Raw genomic sequence first — 21,063 nt, forward strand, 5'->3', positions numbered from 1 at the left:
AGGCTTGGGGGTTTTCCTCTGGGCCAGGTACTCACTTGAGTCCTTTCTGCGAGTCCTCTGTTTAGTTTTGAATGATTCAGTTTGACTTTCTGATTTCCCTTCGTCATTTACTGCTTTTCTCTGCTCCATCTTGCTCGACCCAGCAGACAACAAAGTTCTCCCTCACCTATGATTCCCCCGCTAATGACAAGTGTAAAAGTCCACAAAAAAATCAAATACAAATTAACACAACCTCTGCAACAACTCAGGAAACAAAGACTTTTAAATGTGGTCTTTTAAACATAAGATCACTGTCCTCAAAGGCTATTTTACTTAATGAACTAGTCTCAGATCACATAATTGATTTATTGTCCATCACTGAGACGTGGCTGTATCCTGATGAATATGTCAGTCTAAATGAATCTATTCCCACCAGTCATATAAATTCACACATTCCCAGAGAATTCGGCTGAGATGTTGCTGCCATTCTTAACTCATTTGAATGTCTTGTTCTTAATCTTCCACACCAATCCAAGAAGCACAAATTCATTAAAAACCCTAGCTCCACTGAGATTGACCATCTCATCGATAGCTCTGCAGACTCATTATGATTAACATTAGACTCAATAGCACCTCTAAAAAAGACACAGTAAAACATAGTAAATTAGCTCTGTGGTATAATTCCAAGGCACATGAGTTAAAACAAGTATCAAGAAACCTAGAAAGGAAGTGGGGCTCCATAGCCTGACGTTGTCATACTCACAATTCTAGTCAGAATGTGAGTCTGATACCGATCCATTGGGCTGTGATTTATTGGGCGTGTTTCAACCGAACCAGGGAAAAAAATGCCTCTTGTCACAATTGGATAGACCTACAACCAATCAGAGCAACGTAGTATGTGACGTATGTTAAGCGACGCATTGTGAGTTATTTACTAACGCCGGGTTCGCACCGGACGCTGAAGCGACGCCAAAGCGACGTTTAAGCGCAGCGCCAAGCCTTAAATAACAGCTGGCTCCCATCCACTCCCATGTTAAACCTTTGTGCGGGTCACACCGGAGGCTGAAGCGCCGCGCTGCGCCAAGGCTGCCTAGCGCTGTGCAGCAATCGTTTCGGCGTCGAGTCTATTTGTTGCGCTTGACGCGAGCGTATCGCATCAGGAAACACACTGAAAAATGATATTGATGACATTTTATATGATATAAATTATCAAATATGCATTCCATTCTTTGACTTCCCCTTCTGTTGTCCTGGAGTTTTAATTTTACCAATGACATTATTAAATGTCCCCCTCTGCCCATCTACTACAGCCACACAAGCAGTGATAAAGATAAAAAGAGAGAGAGGGGGGGGGGCTACGTATTCTCCACATAGGCTTGAGTGGAGAATACGTAATTTACCCTCGACACCCGACATTTAACGGAGAAAACAGCGGAGAAGTTCTTCAACATGGATGACATTAAATTAATAATTGAAGTGGAGAAGTACAGTGAGTTGTATGATCCAAAACACCAAAAAAGAAAAATGTTGGGACGCTGTTGCTAAATGTTGGAGCAACAAGTAAGTATATGCTTGAATACTACTGGATCAACGGGTGATATTATTAGCGCTGCCCGGCAGTTCAGCATCGCTTCAGTGTCCGGTGTGAACAGTCAAGCGCTGGCACGATAGGGATTAGCGCGGCGCGGGACTTTGGCATCGCCTCCGCGTTCTCTGTTCCTCTTTCAAAATGAATGCGCTGTCGATGTCTTCTAAAACAGACTCAATGGCAGCATCTACACATCTCAGCTCTCCAGCGGCAGGCATGTTTGTTGAAAACGAATTCTACCCAAGCGCACTTTGATGACGTGGTTGATTACGTTACTGTTGATCATCTGTCCATCATCGTATAAAGCCCGCCCTGACAATCTGATTGGTCCGAACAGTTTCTGTTCGGGCGTAATTTCTCCCCAACGGAGCGACTCCAGGCCGAACTTCCTGACCTCAAATGTTGTGGGCGGGGCTAAGTTCGTCTGGCATCCAGGCTAGGGGCTCCAGCAAGCGTGTTGAAAATCTCCTAGACTGAAAGAGTAGTGTTAAAGCATAGAAGAAGGCCCTCCACAAAGCAAGAGCTGCCTACTATTCAAAACTAATAGAAGAGAATAAAAACATCCCCAGGTTTCTCTTCAGGACTGTAGCCAGGCTGACAGAGAGTCACACCTCCACCGAACTCAGTATTCCTCGATACCTAAATAGCAATATCTTTATGACCTTCTTTAATGATAAATTCTAACTATGAGAAATAAAATCTACAATCTCCTGCCCTCAATTGGCACTAATACCCTACCAAGAACAGAAATCTCAGAAACGGCTGAGAATCCTACCCATTATTTAGACAGCTTCTCTCTGATCAACTGTGATCAGTTTACCAAAATAATCTCAGTAACTAAACCTGTATCTTAGATCCTAAGACTTAAAGAAATTCTGCCCCTAATTGATAGTTCGTTACTTAACACAATAAATCTGTCACTATCATCAGGATATGTACCACAGTCCTTTAAAATAGCTGTAATCAAACCACTTCTCAAAAAACCCACCCTAGACCAAGAGGCTTTAGCCAATTACAGACCGATATCTGATCTCCCCTTACTGTCTAAAATCTTAAAAAAAAGTTGTAGCCAATCAGCTGTGTGAGTTTCTCCAGGAAAATAATATATGAAGACTTTCAGTCTGGGTTTAGAGCCAATCACAGTACGGAGACAGCCTTGGCAAAAGTCACTAATGACCTAATAGCTTCAGATCAGGGATTTGTGTCTGTCCTCGTTCTGTTAGATCTTAGTGTAGCATTCGAAACAATTGACCATCACATTTTATTACAGAGACTTTAATGCTTAATTAGCATTAAAGGAACCCCCCTAAACTGGTTTAAATCTTATTTATCTGATCTCTTCCAATTTGTGCAAACTAATGATGAGAGCACCAAAGTAAACCATTGTGTTCCACAGGGCTCTCGGCTCTGCCCAATTTTATTCTCATTATATATGCTTCCACTAGGAAACATTATCAGGACACACTCTTTCCACTGCAATGCGGATGAAAGCCAGTTATGCTTGTCAATAAAACCTTAACAATGTAATCAATTAACTAAACTTCAAGCATGTCTCAAGGACATAAAAACCTGGATGACCCGCAATTTTCTCTTATTAAACTCAGATAAAACAGAGGTTATAATACTTGGCCCTAAACAACTTAGAGATACATTATCTAATGATATAGCTGCGCCGGACGACATTGCTCTTTCTTCCAATGAAACGGTCATGAAATCTGGAGTGATCTTTGATCCTGATTTGTCCTTTAATTCACACTTAAAACAAATTTCTAGGACCGCCTTTTTCCACTTACACAATATCTAAAAAATCAGACATGTCCTTTCTCAAAAAGATGTAGAAAAACTAGACGACGCATTTGTTACATCCAGACTGGTCTATTTTAATTAATTATTATCAGGCTCCAGCAGTAAGTCGTTAAAGACTCTGCAGCGTGTCCAACATGCCGCAGCACTTGTCCTGACAAGAAGCGAAGAAAAATACCACATTTCTCCAGTATTGGCTTCGCCACACTGGCCTCTGGTTAAATCTAGAATATAATTTAAAGTTCTCCTTCTCACCTTCAAGGCCCTTAATAATATGGCACCATTTTAACTTAAAGAGCTGTTAGTACCTTGCCAATCTACTGGAGCACTGCGCTCCCAGAATTCAGGCTTACTTGTCCTCCCTAAAGTCTCTAAAAGTAGAGCCATCAAGCCCCTCTCCTGTGGAATAATCTCTCGCTTTCAGTTCGGGAAGAAGACACCATCTGTTCGTTTTAAAGGTAGGCTTAAACCTTCCTTTTTGATAAAGCTTATAGTTAGAGCTGATCCAGGATTGTCTTAGACCTGCTCTTAGTTATGCTGCTATAGGTCTAGAAGGTTGATGATAACATCAACTGGCGGTATGCATTAATTAGTGTGGCAGAACGTATCTTAACCTACGTTCTAAAATAGGAAGCGTTTAGTTAAAAAAGGCATAGAGGTATTGATGTCTGATCTACTGAGTGGGCCACATGGTGTTCATAGTACTGCCATACAAACCAGTAGCCAGTCAGATTTACCTTGAGCCTCAGTGTACCCTCAAGTTTGGCCTGTATCATGGTATCATTGATTACAAGGCAAAAACACCTGATGGTACAAAGGGAAGTTATGAGACATGACTTTTCTCTTTCCAGCTTCTCTTTCCTCTTCTCCATCCTTATCACATCAAAGTAATTTTTATCACATCAATACATGTTTCTGACCCTTGTTCCCCTTCCCTGAAGTCCCTTTCCCTTTTCGCCCGCGGATCCAGGGCCGCAGTTGTGGCCACATCATCATGGATTGCGATTTGTGGATCGTCTGTCGGAGGTCGCGGTGGTGTATCCAGTGTGGTGGATTCTATATCATGCCGGCTGATCGTAGTGGGAATGGCGGATCCTTTGGCGCGTTTCGTGTCAGATAATGGTGGTGGACCACGACCGAGGTGGCAGCTGATGATGGCTCCTAACTGGCGGCAATGGACAATGACTGTGGACTATAGTGGATCCGATCTTGATGATGGATCATGATCTTGCTGGCTGCTGACCATAGATATGATTGCAGCAGTACTGCTTGACATATAGTATTGAAGTAAGATCCGGGGCTTAGCCCAGGGCCAAAACGTAACTGCGCATGCAATTTTTGAAAATAATAACAAATAACAAAATAAACAATGTATGCAGTTTATTAATACCAATGGTAAAAATATAGATTTTCACAAACTTCCCTTTGTCTTAACAAAAAAGTGCCTCATTCATAAGCACCAACATTAAACATTTAGATAATAAATGAGTCACATAGTCATATATGTATTCTTCACATATTTTTATTAGTTTCACAATAGTAAACAATGTCTGAAAAAGTATACAATGCAGAAATGCAGAAAGATAAGATGTTTAAAAGGCAAGAGCCTTTTAAACATCTTATCTTTCTGTAGTCATGCGTTTGTCTTTGTTCATTTCTTTTCTTCTACAGTATATCTGTCTTTACTTTACACTTTCCATATTGTGTATACTTGTACATTTGTCTGTGTATTATTAACTGTTACTCTACATGTATTGTCTTTCTTTGTTCATTTCTTGTTTGTAGTGAACTTTTTATTTTTACTCGTTTCACTGTTTCTTGCTCCTTTCTTTGGACCTTTGTCCTTTGAGCACAAGTGGGTATCTCCTCGGTTTGACTTGGGCGAACCGGTCAATGACTTCACCATGGTCTAAGCCACAAAGCGCATCCTTCTCCACTGCCATAATAGCCAAATGATGTAGCCTCTCCTGGCCCATGGTTCTCCTCAGCCAGGTGTGGACACGGCGCAGTACACTGAACGACCGCTCACACGTGCAACTGCTGACAGGTATTGTCAAGGCTGCTTGGACAACTGAGCTCAAGGTTGGGAACATGTCTGGGTGAAGTAGCTTGTAAACACTGCCCATGTCAGAAACGGCACCTTCTCTCTTTCTTCTAGAAAGGAACTGCTTTGCCACCAGGATCTCCTCTTTTTTCAATGACATTTTATAATGTGTTGCAATCAGCTCTAGGGAATCCTCACAGAAGAAATCAACGGCCGCTGGGTTGCAAGCTTGAATGCCTCGCATTAGCTCTGCCCCCACATCAGAAAATCTGCTGTTTAGCTCAGTTACCATACGGTCAAGACATGGGTACAACAGAGTTTGTTTCAGCTGGTCTTCTGTGCCCAGATGAGCCCTTGTACCCAAGGTGGACTCTATTGTAAAGTCCTCCATCACCCTCTGCTTGTGCCTGCGACCACTGTGACTCTCACATATGTTGTTGGCATCATAGATGTGTTTTGCTTCATTGTAAAGCTTGTCTGCCATTTCATTGGTTCGGATGGATTTCAGTGTGTCAAGGACTGCATCTTTAAAGAGTGTTGCTTGGGCCAAGTCCACAGAATCCTTCTGAAGGTACAGGTGCAGCCCCTCTGTAGTTGACAGCATACTCCGGAACATGACCAGCAGGTAGACATTTGAAAACCTGGACAGCTTTGACAGTAATCCGACTGCCAGAGGTGTTGCACTCTCTTCCAGGCACTTTAAAACAGCTGGCAGATTGTTGAGCATTGCTCTCACAGACTTCACCTGACATGCCCATCGGGTTTTTGACAGCTGGACAAGCTCACTCTTCTTCAAGCCCAGGAGCATCTGGACATCAGAGAATCTCTGATGGTTTACGATTGATACACTGAAGAAACAGTAGACACTCTCCAATGTCTCAAACAGGTCACTGGCTTCTGGAACAGCCCTGCACGTATGGCAGAGAACCAGGTTCAGCTCATGAGCATAGCAGTGTACGTACACTGCTTCTGGGTGTTTCTCACGAAAACGAGCTTGAACTCCACTTACTGAACCACTCATAACGGAAGCTCCATCATAAGCCTGAGCGACACACAGGAGATCATTAAGGCCATTCGACTCCAATACATTTTCAATTGCGTCAGTGATGCACTGTGCATTCAATCCCTTAAGGGTGACAAGTTCAAGGAGACGCTCTTTGACTCCGCCGTCAGCTGTAACATAGCGCACACAAACAGCAAGCTGTTCAACGTGGCCATCTCTTGCCTCATCAGCCATCACTGCATACATTTCCGATGCCTTGATCTCTTCTACGATGGTTGCAGTCACTTCATCAGCACAACATTTTCGATCATGCTGTTCTGCGAGGCAGGAGATAGATATGTTGAATGAGAAGGGGCCTGGTAGTTCTGGAGGAAGGGGTCAAAGGTTTCAAGGAGCTTCATTACTTCTAAAAAGTTTCCCTGATTCAGGGAGGAGCTGGTTTCATCATGACCACGGAAAGCAATGCCTTGTTTCCCTAAAAGGCTAGTGACGGCCACAATGCGCCGCAGGTATTCTCTCCTTTCACTAATCTGACTGGAATTTCCAACATTCATTTGGTCGACAACATCGCCTTCTGTTAGCGTAGCTCTGTAATTCTTCCAGGCCAGGATAGATGACTTGTGGACAGCACTTGCCTCATGCTCTCGGTAGCTATCCAAGGCCCTTTTCCAGTTATTAAAGCCCTCAGTGCTGAGGAGGGCATCTTTGCTGGCTCTAGGGTTGTGTTTCCCAAAGAGCTTGCATGAGAAACAGTGTGAAGAGTTTCTGCTCAAAGAATACTCCAGCCAGTCAAAAGATTCAAACCATTTGTACTGGAAAGACCGTTGCTGCTTTCCAAAACTAGTGGAGGGGTACTGGTCCTGTCTGGGTTGCTTTGGGCCTGTTTCTCGTGTCCCTAAATCATTCTTTCCTAACAGGTTCCCTGTGCTCCCTGACCCTGAGCCACCTGTATTTCCAAAAAGGGGAAAAAAGCGAAATAAAGCTATGGCCTCCTTCTCCCCCCTTTTTTAAACATGATTAAATAAAACTCTGCTATCCACAACTTGCAATTAATGGGCACTGGCAAGGATGTATACTGGGATACACTGCTGAATATTATACAATTCTGGACTAGAGATATTGGTATAGATACTCCTCACATAGCCTACAGGTACCTGCACTTGCACTTGCACTGTCCTCACTCTGGTCAGCAGCATCACTGGCAGCTGCATCTATGTATGCTGACTCTGCCCTTATCTCTGAAAATGTATAAAAGAATAAATAAAAAAAAGTTAAGCTGTAGCCTACTGTAAACTTAAGATCAATATTCTATCAAATTATTGCATTTAGAAATTTTAATTTCAAACATTATAATTAGGTTACTAAAATATGTTAAATACTACATGTAAGTGGTGTCATTGTGTTGCTCGTCAGTATTGCTTCCTCCTGCTAGTTTGCCTTCATTGGTCTCAAAACCAGGTCCTCTGATTTGCGACCACAATTGACCACCAAATAAACGTGTGTGCTATTAGTTATGCCAAGGACAAAACGACCTATTTTTTGGCGCAAGTGGGAGGTCTTTACCTCTTTTTATACTGAGAGGGAATTCACCAGGTCGACTTTGTTACATAGACACTCTTAACATAGCCTACAGGTACCTGAACTTGCACTCTCCTCCCTTTGGTCTCCTGCATGAACCCTGACTGCATCCTTATCTGCTATCATACCTGAAAATGAAGGATGTGCCATTATATGCTTAAAGAGTTCAACAAGAACAAGAACAACAAAAAAACCTTCTATTCCCATTACCTCCTTGGCTGCCAACCACTTTTGGAGCAAAAAACATTGAAATCCTTCTTTGTGACATTGTTGTTTGCAGGTCCCAGGGGGTTGGGACTCTACAGCAGATGTCGTTATAATTCTCTGTTAACAAACATAAATGAGTCAGTACACTTATGCAGCCGGTCTCATTCCCTGTTGCCATGAGAATCATGTATTAACATAAATATTTCTAACTGTTATTCTTTTAATTTCATATCATATCTTCATATTATTGTCATCAACTTTCATGTACAAAGCGGTCATTTAGACTACAGACGAAAATAATAGATATAGTAGCAGGCTTAATGCCTCTGGTCCATCACACTACTAGTCATTAACGTTAGCTAGCTAGAGCATTCTAGCTGCAGACAAAGTACATGATATACATTTGCATTCAATTATAACATTATATACATTTACCATAAGTAAGGTTTTCAAAACGTTTACAGACATTTTAATTACTGACATATAATAAAGACATTGTGAAATCTAGGGCTTGTGCTCACTACTCACCTGTTGTAAACAGTGAGAGACTGGCTGCTGAAGTGTACTGACGCACTTGTTGCTCTGTTCTCGTGCGGTAAATGAGGGGCGTTCAAGGACCGTCGGAAAGTAAATTTTTTTTCGATTTTTTTTTTTTTACCAAAAAATTAGATTCGGGGCTTATCAAATTAGATCCGGGGCTTTAGCCCCGAATAAAACAGCCTAGTGACGCCACTGCCCCCCTCTCTCTCTTTCATTTTATCTTTATGACTTCTTGTGTTGCTGTAGTGGATCGGCAGAGGGGGACATTTAATAATGTGGTTGGTAAAAGTGGTAAAATTAAAACTCCAAGACAACAGCAGGCGAATACAAAGTATGGGATGCATATTTGATCGTTTATATCATATAAAATATCGTTTAAAATCATTTTTCAGTGTGTTTCCTGTAGCGATACGCTCGCGTCAAGCGGAAAAAATAAACTCGATCCCGAAACGATCACTTCACGGCGGTTGGCAGCCGAGGTTTAACATCGGAGTGGATGGGAGCCAGAGGCTTGGCGCTGCGCTTACCCCACACTTTGGCGTCGCTTCCACGTCCGGTGTGAACCCGGCGTTGTCGTCCGCAGATCCAGAGCCACAGCTGTGGACACGTCATGGATTACAATCTTTGGATCACGTATCAGAGATCGTAATGGTGGATCCAGTTTGGCGGATTCTGTATCGTGCTGGCTGATCGTGTTAATAATGGCGGATCATTTATTCTGTTGGCATCTGATAATGGTGGTGGACCACGATCGAGGTGGCAGCTGATTATGGATCCTAATGGCGGCAGTGGACAATGACTCTGGACTATGGTGGCATCCGATCTTGATGGTGGATCATGATCTTGCTGGCTGCTGACCATAGACTATGATGCAGCAGGACTGCTTGATACATAGTATTTATCATCAAATACTTGACCATTACTGACAATAATCCATCAATTAATTTAACCTTCAGTTATCGTTCAAAATGTTTACCCTTATTAATGCTGCTAAAACCTTTATCTTGATGATGTTCTCCTTTACACTTGACATCTATCAATCAATCAATCAAATTTTATTTGTATAGCCCATATTCACAAATTACAATTCGTCTCATAGGGCTTTAACAGGGTGTGACATCCTCTGTCCTTAACCCTCAGCAAGAGTAAGGAAAAACTACAAAAAACCCTTTTAACAGGGTAAAAATACGTACAAACCTCAGAGAGAGACACATGTGAGGGATCCCTCTCCCAGGACGGACAGAAGTGCAATAGATGCCACATGCAGGAAAACATCATCAAGATTAAAGTCTTCAAGATTAAAGCCTCTAGCAGCATTTGATGAGGGTAAACATCCCGAAGGACAACCCCAACATGACATGCCAAGCAGTCCTGCTGCAATCACAGTCCATGGTCAGCAACCAGCAGGACCACGATCCACCATCCAGACCAGAACGCCACTCCAGTCCTCAGTCACCGTCCACCGCCACGAGCCGCCGCAGCGGTCCTGGTCCTGATGCCAACGCGACACAGGGTCCGCCACCACCACCACGATCAGCCCACACGACACAGAATCCGCCACACTGGGTCCACCACCACGACCCCGGTGCGCGATCAACAAACCGCAATCCATGGTGCGGCCACAGAGGCCCTGGATCTGCGGGTGATAAAGCAAAGGGTTTCCGGGGAAGGGGGATAGGGATGGAGAAGAGGAAGGAGAACCTGGAAAAAGAAGCTCCGTGTGTCATGTGTCATAAAATAGAACAAGTAACGTTCTCTCGCACCAATTAGCTCTAACTATAAGCTTTATCAAAAAGGAAGGTTTTGAGCCTACTCTTAAACGAACAGATGGTGTCTGCCTCCCGAACTGAAAGTGGTAGTTTATTCCACAGCAGAGGAGCTTGATGGCTAAAAGCTCTGGCTCCTACTCTACTTTTAGAGACTTTAGGGATGACAAGTAGGCCTAAATTCTGGGAGCGGAGTGCTCTAGTGGGTTTATAAGGTACTAACAGCTCTTTAAGGTAAGGCGCTATATATTATTAAGGGCCTTGAAGGTGAGGAGGAGAATTTTAAATTCTATTCTAGATTTAACTGGAAGCCAGTGTAGCGATGCTAATACTGGAAAAATGTGCTCTCTTTTCTTTGTTCTCGTCAGGACACGTGCTGCGGCATTTTGGACAAGCTGTAGGGTCTTTAACGACTTACTGCTGGAGCCTGATAACAATGAATTACAATAGTCCAGTCTCGACGTAACAAAGGCGTGGACTAGTTTTTCTGCATCTTTTTGCGAAAGGACATGTCCGATTTTTGAGATATTACGCAAGTGGAAAAAGGCGGTTCTAGAAATTTTGTTTTAAGTGACTATTAAAGGATAAATCAGGATCGAAGATCACTCCCAAGTTCCTGACTGTTTTGTTGGAAGCAAGGGCAATGTCGTCTAGCGCAGCTATATCATTAGATAATGTATCTCTAAGGTGTTTGGGGCCAAGTATTATAACCTCTGTTTTGTCTGAGTTTAATAAGAGAAAATTGTGGGTCATCCAGGTTTTTATGTCCTTGAGACATGCTCGAAGTTTAGTTAATTGATTACTTTGTTCAGGTTTTATTGATAAGTATAACTGGGTGTCATCCGCATGTCAGTGGAAATTTACCGAGTGTGTCCTGATAGTGGAAGCATATATAATGAGAATAAAATTGGGCCGAGCACAGAGCCCTGGGGAACACCATGGTTTACACAGATGACTCATCATTCATTTGCACGAATTGGGAGCGATCAGAAAAGTACGATTTAAACCAGTTAAGGGCGGTTCCATTAATGTTAATTAACTGTTTGAGTCTTTGTAATAGAATTTGATGGTCAATTGTGTCAAATGCTGCACTGAGATCTAACAGAACGAGGACAGACACAAGTCCCTGATCTGAGGCTATTAAAAGGTCATTAGTGACTTTTGCCAAGGCTGTCTCTGTGCTGTGATTGGCTCTAAACCCCGACTGAAAGTTTTCATATATATTATTTTCCTGGAGAAACTCACACAGCTGATTGGCTACCACTTTTTCTAAGATTTTAGAGATGAAGGGGAGATTAGATATTGGTCTGTAATTGGCTAAAACCTCTGGGTCTAGAGTGGGTTTTTTGAGAAGGGGTTTGATTACTGCCATCTATTGCACTTCTGTCCGTCCTGGGAGAGGGATCCCTCACATGTGGCTCTTTCTGAGGTTTGTACGTTCTTTTTACCCTGTTAAAGTTTTTTTTAGTGGTTTTTCCTTAAGTCTAGTTACGGGTTAAGGGCGGAGGACGTCACGCCATATTAAAGCCTGTAAGGGACCGAGCAGGAAGACCAGAGAGCCACAGAGTTTCTTTGAACGAAAAGTTGTTTTTTAATTCAGTTTCCATTAACAAGTAAAAATAAAATCTCACAACCGGTAAAAAGGCAAATTATCCTCGAGCAGCAGCTGGCGACGGCAGCTGGGCCTCCTTTTGCTGAATGGCCAGATGACTTCAGAAACAACCCCCCAAGAACTGGTAACTCAAAGAAAACGTAATTAATTATCACAGAAAGAAAATATTTAACAAATAAAAGTATGTTGTATGAAATCAAAATGTGTCCAGTTATTTGTGGGTGCGTGTGCAGAAACAAACAACTAAGCAAATTAGAAATCAAGAAGTTACCACCATGTTTCGGAATGTCAGTGTGTGGTTGCTGGTGCGGCCATCACATACTCCCCCCCTTCAGAAATCTCGCTGTGACAACGAGAGAGGTAGTCTGCCGTCATATTGACTCTGCCCGGGATGTGATGGACTGTGAAGCGGAAGGGTTGCATGGCCAGGTACCATCGTGTAATGCGGCTGTTGGTGTCCTTCATCCTCTGCAACCACTGGAGGGCCTTGTGATCAGTCTGCAGAGTGAACTCCCTCCCCAGGAGATAGTACCTGAAGGAGTCAATAGCCCACTTCATCGCCAGGGCTTTCTTCTCTACTGTAGAGTAATGTACCTCCCTTGGGAACAGCTTACAGCTGATGAAAGCGACGGGGTGTTGGTCCTCCGGTGGTCCCTGCAGTAGGACAGCTCCAAGGCCCCTCTCCGAAGCATCCGTTTGAAGAAAAAAATGTTTCTCAAAGTCAGGACTGTAGAGAACTGGGTTCTTCCCCAGAGACAGCTGAATGTCCCGGAATGCTGCTTCTGCCGCCTCTGTCCACTGGTCCTGGTTGGGACACCTGGATCCAGTCATATCCGTGAGTGGAGCTGCTCTGGCAGAAAAATTGGGAATGAACCTGTGATAAAAACCGGCCATCCCCAGGAAGGATCGCAACTGCTTCCTGGTCTGAGGCAGGGGACAGGACTCCAAGGCGTGAATCTTGTGGACCTGTGGTTTGATCATCCCATTCCTAATGATGAAACCCAAATATTCAGTCTCAGGTTTGGCAAAAACACACTTTGCCTGGTTAATGGTCAGGCCTGCTATTTGGAGGCATTCCAGAACTTTCTTCAGATGCTGGAGATGCTCCTCCCAAGTAGCACTGTAGATGACAATATCGTCAAGGTAGGCACATGCATATCCCTCACATCCATTCAGCACCCGATCCATGAGCCTTTGAAAAGTTGCAGGGGCACCATGAAGCCCAAAAGGCAAGACTGTAAACTGGAAAAGACCCCAAGGAGTCCGAAAGGCAGTCAGCTCCCTAGATGTCCTAGCAAGGGGCACTTGCCAATAGCCCTTGCACAAGTCAATGGTGGTCAGGTATTTTGCTTTGCCCAGGTGCTCAATCATGTCATCAATACGTGGTGTGGGGTATGAATCAAACTTTGACACAGAATTAAGGTATCTGAAATCAATACAAAACCTTAATGTGCCATCCTTCTTCGGGACTCACTTTTTGAGCGCTCGATGACCTCCAGAGACAGCATCAGCTCCACTTCCTTTTTCAGGGACCCAAGAAGGCGCTCTGGAATCCTGTAACTCATACGTTTCACTGGAGCTTCATCTTTTAACACAATAACATGTTCAACCATATCTGTGCGACCTGGGTTATCTTGAAATATACAAGGATTACATAAAGATTTCACCTTGTTTCGTTGATCAGCCGACAGATGGCTAAGATCCAGTTCAGTGAGGGATGGTGAGGGGACCCTCACCATCCACCATTGGACCCAGGTTGTGGGTCCAAGTTGTCTCTCTACCTCAAATGGTCCTTGCCATTTTGCCAGAAGCTTGCTGTCACTGGTTGGCAACATGACTATAACCTTCTGACCCGGGGAAAAGGTCCGCTGCCGTGCTTTCTTATCATACCAAGACTTCTGGTACTTTTGGGCCTCCGCCATGTGCTGCCGGGCAAGTTCAGTCATCTTTGTAGCCTCTCTCGCATCTGAACAACATAGGAAATGATATTAATATCCGCCTCTCTCCAATGGTCTCCTTCCCAGTCCTCTCTTAGCAAGGTCAGAGGTCCCCTCACTTCATGACCATACAAAAGCTCAAATGGGGAAAACCCCGTGGAAGCCTGGGGTACTTCCCTGTATGCAAAAAGGAGGTAGGGTAGCCATTGATCCCAGTCCGAGCCTGTGTCGTTGACAAACTTACGGAGCATTTGTTTAAGGGTCTGGTTGAACCGCTCCGTCAATCCATCCGTCTGTGGATGGTAAGGGGTTGTTCTCACACTCTTGATACCCAGCAGTCGGTAGACCTGTTTCAACAGCCTGGACATGAAGTTTGTGCCCTGGTCAGTTAGAATCTCACGGGGGAAACCAACTCTGGAGAATAACTGAATTTGGGACAATGTCACGGTCTTTGCTTTGACCGATTTGAGGGGGAATACTTCAGGATATTTGGTAGCATAATCAGTGATCACCAGCATAAAGCGGTTCCCCGTCTTGCTCCTTTCAAGTGGACCAACCACATCCATACCAAGTCGTTCAAAGGGAATACCGATAATAGGGAGCGGCTGAAGCAGAGCTCTCAAAGGTCGTTTTCCAGATGTCTTCTGGCACTGAGGGCAAGTCCTACAAAACTGGGCAACATCTGTTTTTAAACCTGGCCAGTAAAAGTGTCGTCTAATGCGAGCCAGGGTCTTATGTTTCCCTAAGTGGCCGCCCAGGGAACAGAGTGGCCCAAGACAAGTACTATGTCTCGGCCTGGCTTAGGGACCACTAGCTGCTTGGCTGGTCCATGGTGATGTTAGAGGATACCCTTCTGTAGGAAATACTCCTCTCCAGGACTGTTCTTAGTATTTTGCCACATGGTGACTAAGCTGAGGTCATTTCGCTGCATACGGGCTATGTCGGAAGGTACCTTGAAGCCCAGTGGCAAATCTGGAGGTACCTGCTCTGATGGTGTTAAAACTGTCTGTTGAAATTTGTCCTGCCTTCTTTGCTTGCGTGACTTCCGGGGCTTCTCAGGTCTGATGTCTAGGTCAGCATCATAGAAAGGCAAGGCACCGAGGGTTTCCGAGGGCTCATCAACTAGCTTGGCTTGGGCTCTGGTTACTGTAACATTACAACTTTGGGGTCTGTGTAACAAATCAAACAAGATTGGCAGGTCACTACCCAGCACCACTGGGAAAGGAAGATAATCCGCAACTCCAATGTTTAAAAGGTAGGTTTGTTCTTGAACTTCAATATAAATGTCAGCAGTTGGATAAGCCTTCTCATCCCCATGCACACAGCAGATGGGGACGCTTTCAAGAGTACAGATAACAGTAGATGGTACAAACTGCCTGTGCACAAGGGTCTGATTACTGCCACTATCAATTAGGGCTCTTAGCAATTTCCCATTAATTTTGACAGTTGTGAACTTCATGGTTCGGTTATTGTTATGAATAAGGTCAGATTTATGAGGTAAAACACACATTTGCGTGAGCTTGGGGGGGTTCTTCGGGCACATGGGTTTTATGTGACCTTCCTGGCCGCATAGGTAACAAATAGGAACTTGGCCAACCTGTCTTGTTGGTGTATATGCTGACTGATTCCCCCTCATGGGAGCCCTAACTCCATCTGATATCGCTCCCCGGTGGTATTGAGGGGGTGTGGGCCTGCGAATTTCTCTGGTGGCCTTCCAGGTGGTGTAGCTCCATGGTTGTCCTGTCCGCCGGGCAGCCACATACACGTCGGCCAGTGAGGCAGCCTCTGCAGCTGTTGAAGGATCACGATCCCTGACCCATACCTGAAGCTCAGGGGACAACATACGTAAATACTGCTCCATGATAATAATTTCACCAACATCTTTAATGGTTTTACCAACTGGTTGGATCCACTTCCCGTACAGTTCCTTCAGTCTCACATAAAGCTCCTTTGGTGCTTCACCAGGTTGGACCTCGGCGGAGCGAAATTTGTGTCTGTAGGTCTCAGGGTTAACCTCATATTTTCAAAAAATAGCAGCTTTTACACTTTCATAATGAAAGGCTGTATCCACGTCCATGTGTACATAGGCCCCTCTAGCCTCACCAGTGAGCAATGGAATTAGGTGAAAAACCCAGTCCGACTTAGGCCACCTACACGCTGTGGCAATCCTTTCAAAAGTTAACAGAAAATGTTCAATTTCATCATTGTCAGTAAGTTTGTCCAATCTGGGCTCCTTTTCTGATCGAAAAAAACCTGATGAGGAACTAGCTGGAGGACCCCCGTGTAACAGCGCTGCTTCGGCCTGAGGATCTGATTGAAGGAATTCCAGGCCTTGAGTGTCTGGTCCAGATGGAGTGAGCGCTGGGGCTGGGGTAGCACGAACCTGTACTTCCATCTGCAGGAGTTGGAACTGATGCTGTAGTACCTTAAAATGCTGCTCCTGGCGTGCAGTCTCCTCCATTAGACGAGCATCACGGACCTCTTGCCGGTCCATGTGGGCACGAAAAATGTCTGTCAGGTCTGCCAGCGTTGGTCCTCTGACATCTCCATTTTGAGTGTCTGGGACCCCTCCAGAGTCTCCGTCGTCTATTCCATAGACATCCTCATCTTGACTAGGCTGTGGTTCATCAAGCTCCACACCATTTCCTCTTGCTCTTCCTCGTCCTATCCGTCCTCCACGTTGCATGGTTCACAAGGTGAAGCTGGGGGTAACCAGATATGAAGGGGGGAAAAAAAAAAAAAATCTTTCTGTGCCCTCTACCGGCTGATCCCACCACTGCCACCATATGTGAGGGACCGAGCAGGAAGACCAGAGAGCCACAGAGTTTCTTTGAACGAAAAGTTGTTTTTTAATTCAGTTTCCATTAACAAGAAGTAAAAAGAAAATCTCACAACCGGTAAAAAGGCAAATTATCCTCGAGCAGCAGCTGGCGACCAGTTGACAGCATCACAACAAAAAAAACGCCCCTCTCGACTGAGAGATGGGAACATATACAGTGCCTTGCATAAGTATTCACCCCCCTTGGACTTTTTCCCATTATGTACTGTTACTAACTGGAATTCAAATAGACTTAAATAAACTTTTTCCCGTTTGATCAACAAAACATGCATAGTACTTTGGAGGTGCAAAATAAATGTTATTGTGACACAAACAATAATGAGAACAAAAAAGTTGACATCTGTTGGGTGCATAAGTATTCACCCCCCTGTGTCAATACTTGGTAGAACCCCCTTTCGCTGCAATTACAGCTGCAAGTCTTTGGGGGTATGTCTCTACCAGCTTTGCACATCTAGAGATGGAAAGGTTTGTCCATTCTTCTTGGCAAAAAAGATGAAGCTCAGTCAGATTGGATGGAGACCGTCTGTGAACCGCAATCTTCAAGTCTTGCCATAGATTCTCTATTGGATTGAGGTCTGGGCTTTGACTGGGCCATTTTAAGACATTAACATTCTTTAATCCAAACCATTCCTTTGTAGCTCTGGCTGTATGTTTAGGGTCATTTACCTGCTGGAAGATGAACCTCCGCCCCAGTCTCAAGTCTTTTGCAGACTGCATCAGATTTTCTTCAAGGATTTCCCTGTATTTGGCTCCATCCATCTTTCCCTCTATTCTGACCAGTTTCCCTGTACCTGCTGAAGAGAAGCATCCCCACAGCATGATGCTACCACCACCATGTTTCACTGTTGGGATGGTGTGCTCAGGGTGATGAGCAGTGTTGGGTTTTTCGCCACACATAGCGTTTTGCATTGAGGCCAAAAAGTTCAATTTTGGTCTCATCTGACCAGAGCACCTTCTTCCACATGTTTGCTGTGTCTCCCACATGGCTTCTGGCAAACTCCAAACGGGATTTTTTATGGATCCCTTTCAACAATGGCTTTCTTCTTGCCACTCTTCCATAAAGGCCAGATTTGTGGAGTAGACGACTAATAGTTGTCCTGTGGACAGATTCTCCCACCTCAGCTGTGGATCTCTGCAACTCCTCCAGAGTAACCATGGGCCTCCTGGTTGCTTCTCTGATTAATTTTCTCCTTGTCCGACTCTTCAGTTTGGGTGGACGGCCTCCTCTTGGTAGGTTTGCGGTTGTGCCATATTCTTTCCATTTTCTTATGATGGATTTTATGGTGCTCAGAGAGATGTTCAAAGCTCTGGATACTTTTTTATAACCTAACCCTGCTTCATATTTCTCCACAACTTTATCCCTGACCTGTTTGGTGAGCTCCTTGGTCTTCATGATGCTGTTTGTTCAGTAATGATCTCCAACAAACTCTGAGTCCGTCACAGAACAGGTGTATTTATACTGAGATTAAATTGCAGACAGGTGGACCCTATTTACTAATTATGTGACTTGCAAATGTGACTTGTGAATGCAATTGGTCGCACCAGATCTTTGTTAGGGGTTTCACAGTAAAGGGGGTGAATAAAATTTGTGAATTTGTAAATAATTGTGAAATCCATGTAATATTTCCCCCCACTTCCAAATGATGCACTATTTTGTGTTGGTCCATTACATAAACTCACGATGAAATAAATTTTAATCTGTGGTTATACCATGACAAAATGTAGAAAAGTCCAAAGGGGGTGAATACTTATGCAAGGCACTGTATTTCATTGTAGTTATTGTTGTTAGACTAACCATATATGAACTTGGGTTGTTAGTTGTATGTCCTACCCTCAACCTAAACTGACTGCACTTTGTCAGGCCTGCCCAACTTGGATGTCCCTATGAAGACTAGCTTCTGTTGGTATAGCTCTTAGGGTCACTGAGGCACTCAAACCTCCTGACCACGATAAGGTGGCAATCCCTCAGGAGGATGTTTTTGTATTTTTTTTGTATTTTTTTGTATTTTTTTATTTTTATAATACCCTCAGGAGGATGTTTTTGTATTTTTTTGTATTTTTTTATTTTTATAACACCCTTAGGAGGATGTTTTTGTTTAGTTTTTTAAATAAAAATTAAAGAAATAAAACAAAGGCTATTAGCCTAGAAAAAACAAACAACGTTGGCTAACTACAGCATTTTTGCTGGCCACTAATTTTAGTTAAGTTCTCCTAGGTCTCTAGGTCAGCCTCCTGTTTCCCTTGGCAAACTCCCTCACAAATTCTTCCATGTCCAGCTTGTATGTAATTGACTTTTCATGGGCCAAGATAACCAGGTTCCTCTTTCTGTGATGCAGCATAGTTCTGCGAAAGGGGGTTAAGACACGGGACAGTGTGGAGAAAGAGCTCTCACATGCAGCTGAAGAAACCCCAATGACCAGTGCTGTAATGTATAACTTGTACAACAAGGGAAATGCTGCCTTGTAGTGCTGTAGGGTTTTGCACACTGTAGACAGATCTGGTTCATTGGGGCATTCCTTAAGCAACATGGGCTTTGCCACCAGGATTTCATTATTCAGACATCCTGCATCAGGGCCAGCCAGCTCAACCAAAGGATGCAACAGAGCTCCATGGAGGAATGTGCCAGATGTAGGCACAAGGCTGGACGTGGCCTTCATCAGCTCCAAATTCTTCTGGCAGAATCTTGTCTCCAACTCGGTAATTGCCCGGTCCAGAATGTTTAGTAGAGGTCTTTTAAGTGTCTTATGGGGGGGAACACTGTCATCTGTGTCTGTGTGGCCCACTGTTGTAATTACAACACTGTCACTGAGGTGCCTATTCATTGTTCTCCTTCTCTTTGAATGTCATCCCCAGCTGCTGTGTGATCTCCCTCTCCCCACTCATCGCTGTGATCCCTCATGGCCCTCAAAGAATCCAGTGCTGTACCAACCTCGTTTGAGGCTCTGCACATATCCACTGACTGAGACTGTAGTATGGCATTTGCTGGTTTCAGTAGACCAAGCACTTGCACCAGAAACTTGCCAATTTTAAAGAAGTGCTGCCTCTTAATCTGGCAGAGCAGGCCTGATGCTTCAGTGCACAGATCCACTGCAGCATCATCATCCGTTGCCACCTCAGACAGAACAGTGATTATTTGATCTTATATCTCAGTAATGCAACGTGTCACCTCATAGTGGCTAGTCCATCGGATTTGAATTAGCCTCCTAAGATTAGGAGCATCATATTTTCTAGTGATGTAGTGGTGCTGAAAAACAGACAGATCAAAAAATCTTTTAGTACATTGTTCGCTCTGCATGGCATGCACAACTACCAGGTGCAGTTGGTGGTTGTAGCAGTGAATGTAGGGTATATACTTTCCCAGCTTCTGTTGGAGCAGAGCTTGAACACCTCCTCTCACCCCACTCATCACTGAAGCTCCATCATAACACTGGCTCAGAATGTTGTCAGCACTGTAACCAGCATCAGAGAGGCACTTCAGGATCTCAGAGGTTATGTACCGTGCATCTAGTTGGTCGAGGTCAAGCAACCCAATGAGATGCTCCTCGGGTAGGGAAGCACTGACAAACCTAATCATAACTGACAGGTTTTCGACATTACACCTGTCCCTGCTCCCATCACTCTTGAGGCAAAAACCCACAGCATCAGCATTTTCATATTTTTTTTTTATCTCTCTGAGCACCATGTTTGCCAGTGTGTCAATAATTTCATTTTGTATGTGATTTGATGTATATGATGCATTCCTTGGGATACCCTTGGCGATGCTGGCTAGTTTTTCATCTTTCTCAAGGGTATATTCCATTAACTTAAGAAAAAGCCCAGAAGCAATATCATCATCATCATGACCAGCAGCATCACGCCTGTGTTCCGTTGTTCCACGTAGACTCAACTCATTGACACAGAGGAACTTCACAGCGTTGCCCACACTCTTAACATAGTACCGGTTTTTCTCTACCTGTGTCTTGCCAACCAATAATGTGTCAACATTTCCCCCAGTAGCCTCTCTCTTCTGGTGCTCAGCCCAGAGAGTAGAAGCATGCACATGGTTGTGGGAGGACACATGCCTCTGCAGCCCTTTGTCACTTTCCAGTGCAACTTTCCAGTTGTTGAAACCAGTCAGAGTGAACACAACATCCCTCTCATTCACAGTACTGTATTTGCGACAGGGAA

At 44.1% G+C, this 21,063-nt stretch overlaps 1 protein-coding gene across 1 annotated transcript; it reads right to left on the reverse strand.

Annotated features, from left to right (window-relative positions):
* Window positions 1-4,876: 4,876 nt before the first annotated feature.
* LOC128448974 (zinc finger MYM-type protein 1) lies at window positions 4,877-8,809 on the reverse strand. The gene is made up of 5 exons (XM_053431895.1): window positions 8,731-8,809; window positions 8,206-8,319; window positions 8,055-8,123; window positions 7,572-7,655; window positions 4,877-7,363 (listed from the first exon to the last, which is right to left on the reverse strand). Exons 2-5 carry the CDS (start codon window positions 8,261-8,263, stop codon window positions 6,699-6,701), a joined length of 876 nt encoding a protein of 291 aa, XP_053287870.1. The 5' UTR covers window positions 8,264-8,319; window positions 8,731-8,809; the 3' UTR covers window positions 4,877-6,698.
* Between the last annotated feature and the right edge of the window lie 12,254 nt (window positions 8,810-21,063).

This window comes from Pleuronectes platessa, chromosome 10 (assembly GCF_947347685.1).
Source record: "Pleuronectes platessa chromosome 10, fPlePla1.1, whole genome shotgun sequence".
Lineage (NCBI taxonomy): Eukaryota > Metazoa > Chordata > Actinopteri > Pleuronectiformes > Pleuronectidae > Pleuronectes > Pleuronectes platessa.

Excerpts from the sequence above, each read along its gene's own strand:
- LOC128448974 (XM_053431895.1), bottom strand. The coding sequence starts at position 8,263 with ATGTCACAAAGAAGGATTTCAATGTTTTTTGCTCCAAAAGTGGTTGGC. Across the intron at positions 7,656-8,054 it reads GGAGGAGAGTGCAAGTTCAG|AGATAAGGGCAGAGTCAGCA; the intron begins GTACCTGTAGGC and ends ATACATTTTCAG. Across the intron at positions 7,364-7,571 it reads CAGTGCAAGTGCAAGTGCAG|GTGGCTCAGGGTCAGGGAGC; the intron begins GTACCTGTAGGC and ends TTGGAAATACAG.